This window comes from Tasmannia lanceolata, unplaced genomic scaffold (assembly GCF_043159265.1).
Source record: "Tasmannia lanceolata isolate RefF3 unplaced genomic scaffold, GAP_Taslan_0.1 ptg000037l, whole genome shotgun sequence".
NCBI lineage: Eukaryota > Viridiplantae > Streptophyta > Magnoliopsida > Canellales > Winteraceae > Tasmannia > Tasmannia lanceolata.
This window is the reverse complement of record NW_027518714.1, coordinates 59,734,976-59,754,646: the sequence shown is the minus strand read 5'-3', so window position 1 is coordinate 59,754,646 and position 19,671 is coordinate 59,734,976. Positions and strand designations below refer to the sequence as shown.

The 19,671-nt window shown below is 39.2% G+C and overlaps 3 protein-coding genes across 3 annotated transcripts; 2 read left to right on the top strand and 1 right to left on the bottom strand.

The window, feature by feature from the left end:
• Nucleotides 1-2,270: 2,270 nt before the first annotated feature.
• On the bottom strand, nucleotides 2,271-6,539 carry LOC143861821 (GRIP/coiled-coil protein). The gene is made up of 2 exons (XM_077372756.1): nucleotides 6,273-6,539; nucleotides 2,271-2,521 (listed from the first exon to the last, which is right to left on the bottom strand). The coding sequence occupies exons 1-2, from the start codon at nucleotides 6,411-6,413 to the stop codon at nucleotides 2,450-2,452; spliced, it is 213 nt and encodes a 70-aa protein (XP_077228871.1). The 5' UTR covers nucleotides 6,414-6,539; the 3' UTR covers nucleotides 2,271-2,449.
• LOC143861822 (ubiquitin carboxyl-terminal hydrolase) lies at nucleotides 5,365-9,987 on the top strand. The gene is made up of 3 exons (XM_077372758.1): nucleotides 5,365-5,479; nucleotides 8,984-9,421; nucleotides 9,518-9,987. Exons 2-3 carry the CDS (start codon nucleotides 9,341-9,343, stop codon nucleotides 9,764-9,766), a joined length of 330 nt encoding a protein of 109 aa, XP_077228873.1. The 5' UTR covers nucleotides 5,365-5,479; nucleotides 8,984-9,340; the 3' UTR covers nucleotides 9,767-9,987.
• A 4,086-nt stretch (nucleotides 9,988-14,073) lies between these two features.
• Z-ISO (15-cis-zeta-carotene isomerase) lies at nucleotides 14,074-18,569 on the top strand. The gene is made up of 4 exons (XM_077371939.1): nucleotides 14,074-14,640; nucleotides 17,359-17,505; nucleotides 17,689-17,898; nucleotides 18,013-18,569. The coding sequence occupies exons 1-4, from the start codon at nucleotides 14,230-14,232 to the stop codon at nucleotides 18,346-18,348; spliced, it is 1,104 nt and encodes a 367-aa protein (XP_077228054.1). The 5' UTR covers nucleotides 14,074-14,229; the 3' UTR covers nucleotides 18,349-18,569.
• The last annotated feature ends 1,102 nt before the right edge of the window (nucleotides 18,570-19,671 follow it).

Here is a 19,671-nt window from a genome sequence, read left to right as displayed (position 1 = left end):
AAAGCTATTTTTTTATCTATCAACTTTAAGCTTTGATACACCAACCTAACATCCGCTTCGTTAGCATCCGCAACACCAACGGGACCCGCGAAGGCCCAAATAACCTCCCCACTACCTTGAAGGCCTAAATCACCTCCCCACTATCATTTCTTAGAACACGCCCACCTTGTGGGACCAGGGTTCCCCCAACTAGATCCATCAAAATTAAAATTTTGAAATCCCGGATAGTGGGGTTCCCAAACCTAAACAATCTTGGATGTTGTCCAAGCTAATATATTTCTTAAATCTCCTATAATTAAGGGCAACATTTGCACACCATCTTAATCCTCATAATAGTGCTTTTGCTTCTGCCTCATTAGAATCACAAACTCCCGCTGAACTTGAGCATTTCATTACTACCCTATCAATCCAGTCAATAAGATTGCCGCCAATTCCAACCCGACCCGGATTGCCTTTGGAGCTTCCATAAAAGTTTAGTTTCAGCCATCCTGCTCGTGGCGGCAACCATTTAGATGCGTCTTGTGATCGTTGTATTCTCAAGAAGTACAAAGTTGGGGTTGGGGATCTTTGTATCCCAGCTTAGTTACCCTAAAAATGCCAAAAGAGCTGAGGAAACAAAGCCCATACCACAGTTAGCCCTGCCATTTATAGCATTCTCTTTTAATTATTGCCATAGGAAAATGCAGGTTTAGTGGCACAAACCTGGAAAGGTGGACAGTTCTATAGATAAAAAATTGAATGAGGTTGGTTCAACTTATATCTTTTTCGTGGGTAAGAAAAGTAATAAATTTTAGAATTAATTTTCCTTTCTACACTTTTCCAGAAAATTCCTGTAATCCAAACAGGACCTTAGGTTTCTTTAACCTCTTAGCTTTTGTCCTTTTTCCATTGTAGAAAATAAAAAATGCGATGGAAAACCAGAGAATGGCATTCCCCAAACTGGCCCCTGTGTGCCTATGTATCCAAACTAGAGCATGGTTTTTTTTTTTTTTGTAGCAGAGAGTGAGAAGCATTAAGCATTAAAGCTTTTCCTAGGTAAGAGCTTCTTTAAGCTGTGGACAAACAGGGAATTAAGAGTCATGTGTGAGACTGAAGATTTGGACCGTTTTGGGATTTGCTAGGGACCATCATCGCACTAGGCATTTGCATGGGAGAGCATCCAAATAGGCTCTGATTTTGTCTTATTCATTTAATTCATCTGAGGTGGGTGTGAGAAATGCCTTCTGCGATGGTCCCTAGCAAATCCCTATAAAGGTACAAACTTAGCTGAAGAGAAGCATGGAAAAGTAGATGGTGGACTGAAAGATTAGTCGGGTTGTTGGCTGCACAACTAAGAGGTAGAGATGAGTGTGAGGAGTGGCTAAAAATCAGGGAAATATTATATCTACTAGTTCTCCGAAGTAATATTAGTAAAGAGTAGCCACTGTGAAACTTATAGGAATACACAGTGGAGAATCAATGGGTTAAAGATGTTTTTGAAGGAATCAGGCAAGATGAAGGGCCTAGAATCATCCATGGGACCAGAGCCCAGATGCATAGAAGTGAAGCTCGCTAAAACTGTATGATTTGGATCATTTGCTTTGAACATCTTGGGAGACATCCAATAAAATTGGAAGAGAAGATTAGCATAACTCCCTCATATGTATGACATGCACAAGTCACTCACAAGTTTTTGGCTCCGGAGTTCAGAAATTGAAGTGAAGGCCTTCTGCTTTTTTCTATTTCTAAAAGGCTTTACCAATTTGAACTTTACATCATGGATCCTTCCACTTCTCATTGTACCACGTTGGCGGACTGTGAGTTGATCTTGTAAGGTTACTGTAGCAAACTCTTAAGGATCTGGTAAGGACTCAAAATAACGTTTAATTTTGGGTCCAATAATCAAAGGGGCTTGTTAAAAACCATTAGGGGCCAAAGGGGTCCAAAAATAGTTTTAAACCAAACATCCACACTAAACTACACTTTGAGGAGGTGATTTGATGTTAAAAAAGGGGATTTGCAAGGCAATTTCGGGGGAAGCCATTTCGCGGCTGACTTTTGCACATAGAACAGCGACATAGGCTCACTTTTCAGCATATTGTCTTATTCATATGAGGTGACTGTTCTCTCGTGCAAAAGTCAGACGCGGAATGGCTTTCCGTGAAATTGCTAAGCAAATCCCTAAAAAAACCTTCAAAAAACAGGTTTTAATCATTCATTTTGGCACTCTTTAATTGCACTGATGCAGTCATCTTTTGGCATGGTTACACCAAGAAAAGCCTCGATCAAGCTTTACAAACAAGGGAGTGCCGATACCATTTTCCACCAATAAATGTAGAAAGCAAGTACATGTGATACGTACAATAATAAACTATGAGAAATAAATGCCATACTGTGCCCCTTTTTATGGAAAGGCCACAACAAAACCTCCATCTCTTGGCTGGGAGAAGCTTCCTCTTTCATACATTTTCTACTGGTAAGGCCAGAAATCACCACCATTGGGCTTCTTCAAAAGAATCTGATTGTATTCAGGTCTTGATGTCTGCACACCAATCAATTCAGCACCACAAATTACTTAGAACCATCACAGAAGACACCACCACAATATTAAACAAGATCTTACTACGTGCTGGATTTTCAAGTCTGCAAATGCAATACTAAGAGGTTTTTCATTCTGGGTGTTCAAGTAGGCTTCGTAGATCCATTTGCAATAAATAGAAGGCCCTCATGTTGAAGTAGTAGCACACACAGCTCAACAACTGTAGGTGGCCTTTCATGTAGGAGAATGAAAGTATTAAGCATGACATAATTACCTCCGAGAGTGGAGAGTCCGTAGGAAACCTTGTCATGTACATTGAGAGGCATATGGATAGAAACAAATTGATTAAAAAGACCCTTCACTTTATTGAGGAACACAGACATGGAAAGGATTCCTTTATGGAAAGGATTCCTTTAGGGGACGTGTGAAGTTCGATACAGATTTGCATGACACATGATTTCAATTGTTGTGAATAAGAATCATGTGGTGCAGTCCACAAATCACTAGAAGAGGGGATGTTAAATATTAGAGCTAGTATTTTGAGAGTGTGTGGAATTCATCAACGGAATGATGAGGTGATCTTTGCACAATCATTCCTCATATGCACGATTCTTTTCCCAGAAGAGTACTTTTTCTTTGCCAATGCCACAGAAAACTCCGTCACGTGATCTAATATTCCTTGGGCATGTGCAATTGGGATGATATTTCCCTTCCTAAGCAGCAAGTTATCATATGACAACTTTATAGTTACAAGTTGAGAAAGACAGTAGGATTTTTTTTTTTTGAATGGCGAAAGGAACTAGGGTTTTGAGTGTTCAATTGGTGGAAGATGGGGTGTTAAGGTTTCGAGAGGTACAAATTAGGGTTTAGAGGTTCCGAATTAAAGGAATTATGGCTTGATATTTTCAAGAGATAGGAATTCGGTCTTTGGTGGTTCGAATGATTGGAATTAAGCATAGGGTTTGGGAGAGAGAGGAAATGGAGTTTGGGGGTTTCTAAGTAGAGGAAGCATGGTTTTGGTATTTCAGAAGGTGGGGATAGGGTTATGGATTTTAAAGAAATAGGATTTGTGTTTTAAGGTTTTCAAATTATAAAAGAATGGATAGTAGGGCTTCAAATATTGCCGAAGCTGGAGTTTTAAGGTTTCGAATGAAGGAAAGATGGGTTTGGGATTTTCGTATGGTAGGAGATTAAGATTGGGGCTTTGAATGGTAGTATGGTGTGCAAAGTCCTTGGTGCACGACTCTGGTAGTAGAGAAGGCAAAAAAATAACAAGAAGATATATTAAACTATATTAAAGGTTGATCACCTTCTTATCATTCAAAATAAAAAAATGGTTGACCTCTGATTGCTTGCTCTTTAAGGAGCAGGAGATGTCTTGCTTCAACCTTGATTGACTTGCTCAGATACCATGAAAAAGATGAAGTGATCTTATGTGAGGAGGAATAAAAGAGAATTCATAAAGAACGGAAGAGAAAATAACGAACACAAGACGTGGGGATGGTATTGGTATTGCATTTTCTTAATGATTGATACAGCCCTAACTACATGTATCAATAAACCCCCAAGTTATATAATTACAGGATTTCTGTTAATGAGATGTAACACACCATAAGACTTGTGTATTCACCATACTGACTATAGTGTTATTTCTAAGACTCTTCTTTAAGCTGGATTGTGTCTTCAAACATTTTCAGCTTGTCAGATAGACAGCGGAACCCAAGGTGACTGACCAAATTGAGAGGGAATAGGTTAGTGAAGAAACCCCTAAAGGCAGGGCGAGGGTGTTCCGACAATTCTCCAACCAAAGCTTGAAATCTTGATTTTTGTCGAGCCCATCTAGTTTGACCATTTGACTACTGACTGGCAGTTTATGTCAGAAAATTCATGCAGCTTGAAGAATATCACAGAAAATTCAGGTATAAAATTTTCCATTAATTGTATTTGATGTTTAAGTTAAATCCTTTATAAGTGATTAATCAAGTCGAGTTATTCATATTCTTTAGGGACCTCAGTCTTGAACTAAGGTTTAATTGTATCTGATGTTTAAGTTAAATCCTTAAAGTGATTAATCAAGTCGAGTTATTCATATTCTTTAGGGACCTAAGTCTTGAACTAAGGTTGCTCAAGAACGTGATCATAGCTCTACTATTCTTTTATATAAGAACACAAGTGTTGGTCAGCAGAGCTTGAAGCATTGGCATGATATATGTTATATGAGTGCACAGTGTGATAGATTTTAGATGGTACAACTAAAATTTTAACAAATTTGAATAAGCAACAATATTTTTGGCCAATTCCAGAGTTTTGCACAGGTGTGTAAAAATGTACAAAGACAAGGTCATGCATAAGATTGATGTGCATGAATTACAATGATAGTTATTAGGGCTTATGAGAAGCCGTCGATAGCTCCAAAAATTTATATGCATGGATGAGTTGAGTTTTGAAAATAGTGTTACAGTTCTTTAAGTAGTTCTTTTGTTTAGGTTTCACAAAAACATATGGCAGTGGGGCCTATTAGAAGTGTCTTATAGTTTTCTTATTTTCTTAGTAGTATAATTTGCATACTAGGGTTTTTACTTTTAATGTAATTGGGATGGTTAGTAGTTTTTTCTATGGTTAAGGTTTAGCATTCACATGATACCATTCACATCACCATCCACCCACATATTAGTATTTTGTCAGTAGTGTTTATTTTTGTGGGCTTTAAGTAAGAGTTCTCTAGAATTATGGTTTGATTTGCTATGTCACAGAGGACCCACAAATTGTTTTGAAGTTTCTAGAAGTTGTGGGAAGAGTCTATTATAAGGCATAGGGCCATCGACTTCAAAATTGAATATTGAATAAAAAATTTGATTTTTCTTCTTATGCAACTCGTGGGGAACTCCCACACCTTCAAAGTGAGACACCTTGAATCGATGGTGAGACACCTTTGAACCCTTGGTGAGATGCCTCAGGAAGGTAAGTGGGATGCCAATCCATCTATCTTTATATCCATTTATATATCTCATATAGCTAGTTATCATTAGTGTTCTCATTGTCATAAATCTATTATCTCCTTGTTGTTTTTGTGTTTCTATACATTATTTCCTATCTTTCATTCCTCCTTTCGTCTAGAATAGTGAGATGATGTTCTAGAAACCTTTTAAACACAGCAAGATGCTACCCTTTTATTTATTATTTCCTTGTTTCTCTTAGATAATCATATAAGACTTTTTCTTTTTGTTTAAAAAAGAAAAAAGAAATCCACGACAAATTTTCAGCAATTCGTGTTATTATCTCGTAATTAGAAAATCCCAGATCTGTATCTTCTGCAAATTATGCAAGCACTAGAAAATCCCTCACTTTTCTATAGTTTTCTTGAGTTCCTCTTCCTTTCTCCTACATCATGAAGGGTGTTTATTAAGCGATAAAAATGGGGATCTAAGGGAATCATAAATTGAATCATAACACCTGCTCCAATTTATATGATCCATAGTTTAGAACATTCACAGTGACATTATCAGAGAAACAACCAAAACTAGCTAATTAGATCACCAAAAACCAGTTCAAAATTTGTGGGAAAGCAGACCTAATTCGGCATCTATGAATTGACTATTGAATGGAAACTTGATTAATTTTCAACAAGACTAAAATTCAAAATTCAACGAATTTAAACGTCATTTCCTTTTGTTTCTTTCAATTGAATCAACGACGGAAATCATCATTAAAATTCATATAGATGTATCAAAAGAATCAGATAGATGATACTAACCAGATCTTTGAAAATTAGAAACGCGATGAGGAGAAAGAGGAAGAAAAGGATTTCAAATTCTGCCAAACGAAAGAATTTGAAAACGGAATTCACCGCTCTCGTTAACGCCGATTCGCGCATCGGAGCACCTCTCCCGCGCATTGCTACGATCGGTTTTTGATGATCGGGTGTGGAGATAAAAAGCAATGAAGAGATTATAGATCCAAGAAAGGGGAAAATGAAGAACCCTAATGACAAGATTTTGTCGGAGTCTTTTATTCGTTGTGGAGTCAAATATGGTAAGCTGCTCATACGATTTGTTTTTGGGATATGATATTTTCGCCCCCATTAGGATAATACACCCCATTGTAATGTGAAATCAAGTTAGATACGGGTGTATTATACTACAGTGGGGCGACAAATCATCTATCTTTTTTTTTTTTTGATTAATTTAGAGGAAAAATAATATTAATTAGGGGAGTGATAAATCGACTCCCATGTGTCTTTCTCTCTCCTCTGGGTTAGAGAGAGAAAGAGGAGAGAGAAAGACACATGGGGAGTCGATTTATCATTTTGGGGGTCGATTTATCACTACCCTATTAATTAATATTGTTATTACTAATTTAGAGAGACATTATCATATATCAAAGGTTCCTCACGGTAGAGATTGAATAGGGTTGGCTAAAGTTATATGTTTTTTGTGTGTTAAAAAAATAGAAATATTTTAGGAATATTTTTCTTTTCCAAACATTTCCAGAAAATTCTGGTGGTCTAGACGGGGGTGCAACTTGGGTCGGGCCTCAAACCCAATTCAGCTCGGGTTATGTAGGAATTTCCTGAGGTTAGGGTTTGAAAAAATAAAGCCCTAATTTAGGGTTGGATTAGGGTTGACGCCTTGGACCTCTGTTCGAAGCCGATTTGGAAAAAAGGGGTCAGATGGGTCGGGTTAGGGTTGGGAGATTCAGAGGCTGGTTGGGTTAGGGTTGACCATCCTCGACATGAGGCTCAGCTTGGGTCGGGTTAGGGTTGAGGGAATGCATGTTCTAGTGTTTCGTTTGGTAACCTTTGGAAAATAATGAGAAAGGAGGTTGGAAATATCATTTTCCATTTTGAAAGAGAACGACTACACAGAAATTCATTTTCACCAAAATGTTCGAAGTAAATTTTCGGGTCCCACAAGGAACATTTAGATAAAATCGAGACCGCTGATCTTGTAGATCATCATAAACAGACCCAAAAGGTTTGAAAAGTCCCACAAGGAACATTTAGATAAAATCGAGACTGCTGATCTTGTAGAACATCATAAACCGACCCAAAGGGTTTGAAAAGTCCCACAAGGAACATTTAGATAAAATCGAGACCGCTGATCTTGTAGAACATCATAAACCGACCCAAAGGGTTTGAAAAATCCTGATCAGACACCCCAATCGTAAGATAAAGGACTCCAAAAAATCAACATTGTATCAATCATAAGATAAAGGACTCCAAAAATCAACAATGTATCTTTTCTTGATAAAACGCAAAAATGAGATTTGATGGATCAAGGGTCTAGATCATAAAACCATGGTAACCGCGGTCTACCACTGATGGATGCGTTTTTCTCTACCCTAATCTCATCATGTGGTGCTCCATGTAACTGACTTGCATTTGTTTGAGGCCCTCCTCTATGATCTTAGCCCTTTTCATCTCGAATGCTCTGCTACGCAACTATTAGTGCCACATATTTAGTTGCTAAGCCAATTCTACATGCCTACACTAAAGTTATTGAAGTTGATTACCACTTTGTTCATGAGTGTGCTCAGCGAGACACTCTTCAAGTGTGATTCTTCTCTAGTGATGGGAAATTGACTGACAAATGTGTGTATCGAAGGGTCCGATTGGCTGCATCGCAGAGGACCAACGCTAGTTAAAGGGCAGGTGTTAGATGGCAACCATTCAATACTTTTTTTTATGTATCTCCAACCAAATCCACTACACATGTGATGCTTTGATTTCATAGTGGCAACACTCTATTTATTTGAAATCTCTCTTTCTAAATGTGTATCCCTTTTCCAAATGATGACTGCCTCCATTTGGGTTGAGAAAACATTCCCACTATAAAATAAAAGTGATTATAAATGTAAGAGCATGTTGCTGCAATAAGTAAGCAAGAGGTCACTATTAATCCTCTTCTTGATCTGTGTTTCTCTTACATCTAGTTGGTGTGATTCTCACAGAGCATTAAAAAATTATGGTATTTCATTCCTATAAAAGTTTACAGCTATAAGGTATCTAATGAGAAATTTACATGTATAAATTTTTTAGGGATTTGCTAGGGACCATTGCAGAAGGAATTTCGCGGAAGGTCTATTGCATGAAAGATCAACCAACTCATGAATAAAGACAAAATCTGTTGAAAAGTGTGCCTATGTGGCTGCTCTCTCATGCGACAAACATCCACGAAATGCCTACTACGATGGCCCTAGAAAATCCCAAAATTTTAATTGTTACAAATAAATTTACATTTATAAGAACAACATCATAAATAATTAATAACTATAATAGTATTAAGATATTTAATAGCTATAGTAAACTTTATATTTTAAGGTAATTAAGTAGAAATGAAAAGTTTACATTTTATAAGGTTTAAAATGAGTAGGGACCACCCATCCCCATTATGTATGGTACTGAATAGATATAGATAAGTATGGTTGTGAGAATTTGCTCATTAAAGGCCAATTTTGTCTTTTCAGTTTTCCCATCTTGCAAATCGTATACAGATCATTGAGCCCTTATTTTCACAATCAATTGGAAGTGGAAAATCATCACAAGCTCCCACTCATCCCAAACCCTCCTCAAAACCCCTTCTTCTCCTCATTGAGTCATTTCTCAACTCTTCTCCTTATTTTCCTCTTCCCCTCCAACTAGAAAAAAGGCAAAAAAAACCCACCCACAGAATACTATCCTCATTCACATTTGCCCTCCCAACTTGTCAGACCATCCATCTCATTAAATACATTGATAAAACTCCCCCCACAAACCCCAATTTATTCTTCTTTGCAGAAGAGGAGAAAACCCCTTTTTCCACCCTTCCTCAAAGCTAGAGAAACATGTCTAGCTTTGGGGTTCTCTCTCACATTGTTCTTCTCTTGATCTTTGCCTTTATCATCAATGGAGCAGCCTCCTTTCATGTGAGTCTTTTAACCTCTTCTCTTTATTTACATTTTTTTTTTCTCTATGGGCTTTCTTTGATGTGTGTTTTTCTTTTTCCCCCTTTTTTGGATTAGGGTATTTTCAATGGGTCAGAGATGAAACCTTTGGTTGAGCCAGGGGTTGGGACAATGGTGCTGAATGAGACCCGTAGACGACTTGGGAGCTTCCAAATTTGTGCTGTCTGTACTTGTTGTGGTGGTCCCAAAAGGCTCTGCTTGCCTTCTCCTTGCTGTTATGCCATAAACTGCAACATACCCAACAGACCCTTTGGTGTCTGTTCTTTAATCCCCAAGACCTGCAATTGCTTTGGGTGCCATCTCTAACCCCATTTTCTTTTACTTCTTTTTTCATTGTGAAAACCCCGTTTCCATTTCTTTTCTTCTTAGGGTTTTTGATTATGTTGCAAGTGTGAATGAAAAAAGGAATATCTGTTTCTCCCTCTTTGTTTATTTGTCACAGATTAATGTGGGTGCTGATGCATGGGTTGGAAATAAAATAAACTCTGTGGTTTGGTAAAGGGATTTTTGAGAATCCTCACAAGGTTTATCTCTCTTTGTTTATTTGTCACAGGCATTTCTTTTAGTTGTGTGTGAATGAATAGAGCCTATGAAAATAAAATAAACCCTGTAATTTGATGGGTTTTTTGAGAAACCTCACCGAGTTAATAGGTATTTGTGTGAAATTATGTTGCAGGAGTGTCGTGGTGGATAAGATGGTTATGTCTCTTTAGTATTTTTTATTTTTATTTTATTATTATTATTATTTTTAATGTGGGTGCATGATTGCAAAGTCTTTGGAAATAAAAATAAGCTCTGTAGTTTCATGGGCTTTTTGAGAAACCACATAATGTTTATAGTGTGAAAATTTGTTGGAGTGATGGTGACTAAGATGGAGATGTTTCTTCAATTCTTTAATGGTGTCATGTGATGAGATGACCATTTTTTCTGAAAGTGGTAGTTCTACTGGTCTAGAGAGTGATTTTTGCACTCCCATATTTTGATTAGGGAATTGCTAGCGTCCATCGCAAAAGGCTTTTCGCGGCTGGCTCCATTCACGAGGTGGCTGGTCTGAATTGTGACAGACCAGCTGCGAAAAGCCTTCTGCGATGGAGCCTAGCTTCACGAGTCTCCATTCACGAGGTGGCTGGTCTGAATTGTGACAGACCGCCGCTAAAACCCTTTTGCGATGGAGCTTAGCAAATCCCTTTTGATAAGAGCACTTCTCTCGATTCATAAGAAGTTATGTGCAGCCAACTAGGAAGGTGTTTAATAAAGTTAGGAGTGCCATTATCAAAACAAAGAATTGAGTTTGTCTGTTTAATGCCAACTTGTGTTTGTGGGTGGGGGAGTTGGGTGAGTAGGGCATTAAAGATCTCGTGCTGGCTTTATTGATGTAATTGGGTTGTATTCTTTCTGCTTGTTCCTCTTAGTTGAAATGACATTCACAATAATATGAACACATGTAAGTTTTCCTCCATTTTATTTTTTTTGGTTATGTAGAGAGGGGGGCATGGCCATAATGAACTTTTTATTTTAAACAAAAGGACAATTATATTTGAACACCCTTTCCCATCATTTTCACTACTTTTGCTTTGTCTTTTTCTAAGCGGGAAAAAGACAAATCAAATGGTGGAAAAACAGTTTTCTTTTTTAAAAAGGCTCTGTTTCTTTTGACCAAAAAATAGACGTAAAATTTGTTTGGGATTTGCTAGGGTCATCGCAGAGGGCATTTCGCGGCTGGTGTGTCGCATTTTAGACCAGCCACCTTGTGAATGAAGACAACATCTTTTGTCTTCATTCACGAGGTGGCTGGTCTGACATGCAACAGACCAGCCACGAAATGCCTTTTGCGATGGACGCTAGCAATTCCCAATTTGTTTATGTCAAAAGGAAAAGGAAAAATTGCCAGTGGGTGACACCAAAATACAAGAATTGTCAACCGGGGACACAATTTTGAAAATTTGTTAAAGAGGGTTGGTAACCCCCTATTGAGAGTTTAATAACCCCATTTAGAGGGTTGATAACCCCCTTCTAGAGACTTGATAACCCCCATTACGTCTCTCTCTAACAATTTTTCAATAGAGCGTCCCATTGGCAATTCTCATATTTTGATGTCCCCCATCGGCAATTTTTCGGAAGGAAAATAAATGGTTGAAAGAGAGGGAGAGTGAAAATATCAATTCCACTAGTAGTACACAAAAAAAGTACAACAAACCATTTATTACCACATCCAAGAGGAGATTATCTGACCCGCACACACACAAGGAGTAACGTGGTCCAAGGGATACTGCGGTACTGCCCCCTTTTTGGCGTCTTGCTCATGGTTTCAAATTTTGGTCGAAATTTTGTAAGGTTTCGGGTTTACCCAATTTCGGTTTCGTTCTCCACTAAAACCCGAAATTTTGGATTTCATTCTAAATTTAAAACCATGGTCTTGCTAGCACTCGAGGACCTCAAGCGAGGGAAAATTGCCACTACTTGCTCACCATGTATGTGGGCTAGATGACTGATGTGGTCTGGGCCACATGCAAGGAGTGGCAATCCCAAGCATGGTTTTAAATTTCGGTTTCAGTATGTGTTTCGGCCCTCACCGAAACTGAAATTTTGGCCGAAATCCCCTACACCCTTAAAAAACAATATTTTATTCGATACCAAATTTCAGCCGAAATTATTTAAATTTCGGAAAAATACTATATGATTAAAAAACATGAGATTTTTTGGTTGAATTTTGTTAAATTTCAGACGAAATTACAAAAAAAAACTGAAATCTTGGTCAAAATACGGTACCATTTTGGGTATTGTTAATTTCGGTTCCAGTGCGACCGAAATCCGAAATTTCGCTCGAAATTTAAATCCATGGTCCCAAGCGAGGGCAGATTGCCACTACTTGCTCACCCTGATGTGGGCTGGACAACTCATGCAAGGAGTGACAATCCCAAGGATGCCGCCCTCATTAACACGCTACTAGAACTCTTGAGGGTGCAAGCGAGGGTGGACTATCACGACTTGCCTGCCCTAAATGTGGGGTAGACTGTTTGTGCGATTTAGCCCACATTCAATGAGTAGTGGTCCCAGGGATGCCATCCTCCTTGGCTTCTAGCCAGCACTCCTATTTTCTTTTTCTTGTTAGTACTGTGACAAATAGTCAAAATTATGAATATAATCAAATAAGAATGATGGATTCCTAAGCTCCTATGGGCAAGCTTTCAGCACGGTTTCTTTTTATACCTTTCTTGTGTGAAGTTTGAGAAATCTCATTAACCACTTTTGAATGTAATGGGCCTCCATGTGCATTGTGGAACTTTTGAGATGTTTTGGCTATTTTGAAGGTGTATTTGACAAAATGAAGCCAATGCACTTCACAACGAAGGATTTTTTTTTGAATGGCAAAAGTCATTAGTACACATCCAAGGAATTTTGATGCAAGTGTGGTGGAGTTGACACAAAATGAGTTATATAGTAGAGACCAGTCATATTTTGATAAAGAGAAGTGATATTCTCGCTCTCTTGTTTCGATGGAACTCTCGGATGTTGATAGCCTTTTGCTACATGTGACATTCTTTAGCAAAATCAATTTTGGGGTTTCCACAGGAAAAGTAAAGATCCCACATAAAAAAAAGTAAATGGATGTGGAAGGGCTTATAGGACTTGGGCACCCTCCCTTGACGCCTAGTATTTAAGGCTGAGTTCTACCCGGTGCCACCAAGTGGAATGAAAGCCATGGCGTGTTGGTAACCTTGGTGTACCTTTGTCGATGGAGAAAATCCCTCGGGGAAGATCTTGTAGTTACCACATTGCTTAAGATCTTGTAGTTACCACATTGCTTCCTGGGGGAATGTTGGGGTCCCAGTGTCCCACGTGAAAAGCAAAGATTCCATATCGAAAAAAGTGCATGGAAGTGGAAGGGCTTATAAGGACTTGGTCACCCTCCCCTTAAAGGCTAAGTATTGTACCCTTATTAGGACTTGGTCACCCTCCCCTTAAAGGCTGTATTGTACCCGGATCCCAACAATTATGACAGAGAAGAGTGTCATTGTTAAAATAAGGGGGCAAATATAAGTTTCCTTTCAAAAACTATTATTAAAAGAGGGAAGGGTTACTACTCTTAGCTACTAAGTTAGCATAAAACATGGTCGGGCCCACATTGTTGGGGGATCCAAAACATTCATTTGGAAGGCCCTTTCATAGATAGGGTCGGGCCCTTTCATTAGGATCCATTTTAAGTCTCCACAATTTGGAGAGAGCTAAGCTAGGATCATTTTTGGGGCACGACTTATCTATGTCAGACCCCAACAATTCCTAGTCAAATGTTGTTGATAAGGCATTATCACATGCCCTTTTAATTCACTAGGTGACACTCTCATGCACATTAATTCACAAACTATCCCCACTTTCCTAAGAAATGAATTAGAGCCACACCAACATATTTTCATGATTTGGATCTTTCATCCAACCGTTCATAGATTACACAGCACGCTAAATCACTCCATTGATCATTTCTAGCCATTCGATCCATGGTGGGGCCCACTAGTCTCATATCTGTGGGCCCAGATTAAGGCTTCATACACATACAGTATATATACAAACATATACGGTGTATACGCCTAAACATAGTTATTGTCTCCTCAATCCAAATCCTCTCGCGCCCATTCTCTCTCACACATACACCAAACGTCCAAATCCTTCCTCTCCGGATCTTTCTCCTCCCAGATTCCCCCACCCCCCTTTAAAAACTTTCACCCCCTCTCCAAATGCTTCAACGTTTTTCTCTCTAACGGCCGTCGTTAATGGCGTCCTCTATTCTCCTATCAATTCCCTCTTTCTCCGTCTACAACCGAACCCTCTCCGTTAGGGCTCCGTCTTCTCCCGTTACCTTCCCTAAACTACCCAAAAACCCTAGTCTGAGTAAACCCTTGTGGAAAAACCCTAGAATCAGAAACTCTCTTCGATTTTGCGGGAAAATCCTTGCCGGCACGTCGGCCAGTGAGACGGACGGGAATAATTCCGAAGAATTTCCGGTCACCGGCGAGGATTCTGCGGCTTTCGATCTTGGCGAGCAGAAGCTGATTTCATGGGTTTATTTTACTGGGATTTTGGGAGTTGTTCTTTTTGCCCTAGATGTTCTTTGGATTGATCCTTCAACGGGTTATGGAAAAGCTTTTGTTGATTCCCTTTCTGGGATTTCGGAAAGTCCTGAGGTGAGTTTTTTGGATGTTTGGGTTTTTTGTTGTATTCTTTCAGCTTTGATTTTTATCTCTTGTTTTTGTTTAGTTCTTCATGGAAGAGGTTTGGTTTTTAAGTTTAGTGATTAAAGGAGTGAAATTGAGTCCTCTGTAGTAATTGCATGATGGTTGATGAACTTATTATCTTACATGACTAATTGGCCTTAACACAAATAAAAGAAGAACAAGAAAGAAAAAGAGAAGGGAGTGGTTGATTCGGGCAACTAGACCTCCTAATGGTTCAATTTGGAGAGGACCTCCTAATGGTTCAATTCGAGAGGAACCATTACTCTTCTGAAACATTAGGGTATGTTTGGCAAGGCTTCCCATTCTCTCCCGAGAAGCGGGCAGGAATGGAGCATGGGAATCACATAAGCGACTCCGTAATTTTAGTCATTGAAAAATGAGGAATTACAGAAACGGGCTTTGTGGGCCGGGTGAGAAGAATGAGATTTTAGGGATTCTTATTTTTTTTTTCATTCTCCACGCCTTAAAAAGAGGCAGGAGTCCTAGCTCTCCAAATTGTGGGGCATTCTTTGGTCCCCTCAAAGATATTGATTCCAATGTGGCAGATTTCGTGTCTCTTCGACACTCATAGTGGAGGACAATTCTCTCAACATAATAATTTGGACTAAGGTCGGAAATGGATTCCTATAGAGATATGTAGATGAAATGGGGGAAATTTTGGATCTTGTGTCGGGGAATGCCATGGATAACGGAACATCCTCTGCTTCCCTATTTCAGCCCATAATAATTTTCTTAAGTTTGTAGTTATAATCACCTGTGATTGCCACTTCAAACCCATTGGGCGGTTCCATATACACATCTTTCTTTGGGTATCCGTGTAGAAATGCATTCTTAACGTCCATTTGATGCAGCTTCTAGCCAAATGAGTTAGCTAGGGCTAAGATGAGTCTGACTGAGGTTTCTTTGACTACTTGAGTGACTGTTTCCTTATAGTCCACGACTCTATGCCATATTGGTGGTTGTAACCCATTGATGAGATGTTGCAGAATTACATAATACGCCTTAAAATCAGGGAGAAAAGTAAAAACCATATAAGTATCTAAAGTGACTATAAGTATCTAACCGACAAGACAAAAATACAAGGAGTATGTTTTACATTGTTACATGTCCATCACCTTAAACAGATAAATACCCTGAACCTCATAAAAAATCGGAAGCCTCTAGAGTGGGTTAAGAGTCTTTGGCCAGTAATTATGCTGATGGAGACTTTTAAAATGAAAACTGGCACTTAAAACTGAAGGTTGGATCCCTTCTTTTGGGGGTTTCATGTGAAAGCATGGTTTAAAATTTCGGTTTCGGTAACTGTTTCGGACCCTACCGAAAACCGAAGTCCGAAATTTGTAACACTTTTTTTTTTAATAAATAATGGCATTTAATCGAAATTTCGGACCGAAATTTGGTAAATGGTGAAAAATGGAATTTTGGGAAATTTCGGTTTCGGTCTCCGGTCGAAATTTAAAACCATATGTGAAAGCAAAGATCCCACATCTGAAAAGTGAATGAATGTGGATGTGCTTATAAGGACTTGGGCACCCTCCCCTTAAACGGCTAGCTTTTAAGCGTGAGTTCTACCTAGGTCACAACACCTTCTAACCATACTGTACCACTCAATAATCAATTGGGTTTGCTGGATTGATGGCCCGAATCTGAAAAGTGAATGAATGCGGATGTGCTTATAAGGACTTGGGCACCCTCCCCTTAAACTGCTAGCTTTTAAGCGTGAGTTCTACCCAGGTCCCAACACCTTCTAAGCATACTGTACCACTCAATAATCAATTGGGTTTGCTGGATTGATGGCCCGAATCCAGATGCAAGCATTACAAGTTAAAATTTGGATCCAACTAGGCTGTGGGACCAGCCTGTTGACACCCCTGATTTTTCAGCCTTTAAAACTTTAACTAAACTCAACTCAACTAAGCCTTTAAAACTTTAATGTGGCTTATTTTCTGTTCCTGCTTTGACATGCTCGTCTGGTAGGTTTTGCAAGATGCTTTCAGTTGCTGAATCGTGATAGTTTTACTGTTGAGCCCAAGAAGCTTTAACTGTACTTTTTGTTGCTAGTGTCCTAAGGCTACTGGTTGTCATGTTGACTGTTGAGGCTACCACCTGGTTATGCCAGCCACGGTTGCAAAGGTCAAGATGATAAGTGAAAAGTATTATGTTTTTTTACTTACCTGTAAAGAGAAATGCTTAATGGACTATGATTTCATTTACATTTCCTTGCATATGCCTAGATTTAAATAGCTAGCCTTGCCTAGCCACACAGGTGTGGTGAATGATGGGCTCTCTTTCGTCAATTTCTTTCTGGAGGCATCGGTAGGTGGAGAGAGAATTAAGAAAGTCGCAAGCAATTGTTGCATCACCATCCGTAACAGTGTTCAACAATGCTAATAAGTTATAGCCTCTGTCAGAGCCCACCTCATCACTTTGTTCTCACTGACGACATGGATATCTATAGATTTTTTGCTCATATAGAGGCAGAGGAACCTTTGGAAAATTGGTGGATGGATGGCATGCTACAAACTAGTGAATGCCACTCAATGCTCCCACAGTGAGAGCTTGATATGGTCCTTAGCTGCTTGATTGAGAAACTGAAATGCTGACCATTTTAAGTTTTAACTACTCAGTAAAATGCTGACCCTTTTATTCTTACTCCCACTTCTGCAGGCTGTAATGTTGATCCTTATTTTTATTTTTGCCACCGTCCACAGTGGTATGGCCAGCCTCAGAGATGCTGGTGAAAAACTCATAGGAGAACGTGCCTACCGTGTATTGTTTGCTGGGATCTCACTTCCTTTGGCACTCAGTACTATTGTGAGTGTCTTTCACTATCAGTATTTAATTGATTTTTCTCCTGGAATGTCATTTTGACAGATAATTGCACCTGTTTCCCATCCTTATCTTTTATTAGTGATGTTTTCAGCCGGGTTCCCCAAGTTTGACAGAGTAGACAACCTGAATACTGTCTTAACTTTCCCTGATTTGATGTGGTTTTAGGTGTACTTCATTAATCACCGATACGATGGAACACAGTTGTGGGAAGTTCAGAGTGTCCCTGGAGTCCATCAATTTGTGTGGCTCTCAAACTTCATTTCCTTCTTTTTACTCTACCCCTCGACCTTTAATCTATTAGAAGTGGCGGCAGTCGATAAGCCAAAGATGCATCTGTGGGAAACCGGAGTCATGAGAATCACCAGACATCCACAGGTATGTTATCTTTCAAAAAAGTTATTTTTATCTGTGAATATGTATTTGTTTGCTTTTAGTTTTTCTTCATCATTATCATTGGTCGGCCAATTCACATTTTGTGCTGTTATTTAGATGGTTGGGCAGGTGATCTGGTGCTTGGCTCATATGCTATGGATTGGAAACTCGGTGGTGGTGGCGGCCTCACTTGGCTTGATTGGACACCATCTATTTGGTGTTTGGAATGGAGATCGAAGGTTGACATCACGGTATGGTGAGGCTTTTGACGTTGTGAAGAGTCGCACCAGTGTCATTCCTTTTGCGGCAATACTTGATGGCCGTCAGAAGTTGCCAAAAGATTACTACAAGGAATTTATTCGATTGCCATATCTGACAATTACAGCTCTGACACTGGGTATATATTTCGCCCACCCACTTATGCGAGCAGCCAGTTTTCAACTTCACTGGTAAGGTACAGGGCAATTTGCTATCCTTCAATTCCTGTTGCATTTTGATCTTGGAAGGTAAAAATGCTCTCAAGCATATGTATCAGAGATTCATTGCTTAATTCTGATCTTCGACATGTATACATGCTTTTGTCATAAACTCAATGAAGATGTGATCATTGGAGTCAAGTCTATATGGAATCGATCATATTTATCAAAATGAGTGGAATTATTTCAGTTACAGAACATGTTACTTGTACTAAGTGTGTTTTGTGGTGTGTGGCATATTCGTATCAAGATTTCTGTGGATTTAAAATCTGGACTGTTTGAAGCAGCACTTGATTAAAGAGTTGCCAAGCAGAAATGAGGAGAAACCAATTCAACTGAAAATGGTGAGCTTCTGAAAGGCCGTTGTCGAGCTAGTAAAGGTTCCTGATTGGGTCATTGCAAGATCTTTCCGTGGCAATTCAATTGGCATGACGAACTGCTTGGAGTCATTTTTCACCTTACATCAAGCGTTGTATCTCAGCCATAAATCTAAAGCTGCATCCAACCGAATCTGTTCATTGTTGGCACTCCAAAAGAGTCCTCTGATGTGGAAATTGTATGTCTCTAGTCAACAAAACTTATTGGCCAGAAAAAGTAAACAACAGCTCATTGCGACACTAATCTGCAAAGCTCCAGTACGACAAGATGCAAGCACTCTTTGGTTATCGTGTATAGATCCTCCATTGTTCGCCTTCAAGATCTCAATCTCAAGTAGGCCATTAGGCCAGTTGGGCAGCTTCATTTGGTGTATCCATTCTGTATTTCAGTTTGTTCTCATGGAACCAAGACCTTCCACAGAGAGGGATACCCTTCTCGAGCTTAACAGGAGGGAATCCAATGTCCAACCACAGAGGCAAGATGCATCATAGATTGCAGAATCAGCAGCAGTAGCCCTTCCATTACTGTGGTAATTGAAGCAGAGAGAGAGAGAGAGCATTGATCCAGCCAATGCTGTTTTTATTTCCATTTATTGGCTTGTTCGGGCCATCGGGAGCCATCAAACAGTTTGGCCGGAGAAGAATATTAACACTATCGGAGGCTTCCCACCCTGACCGAGCAAATGGCCCGACTTACAGGTGAACTCCGAGCCATCAAATACAAAGACTTTAGCCAATGCTATGGTGTCATTGATGAAAAAAGCCACCACAGAGGAGGAAAAGTAGTTTGAAAAGTTGGATTCAATTCCATTGCTTTTGATTGATATCAGTCTTTGAGGAAGGGAGGAAGTCAAGGAGGGGGCAGATGACTACTTCGTAGCCATTACCTTGAGACACCAAATAAGAGTTCTATACATTCTTTT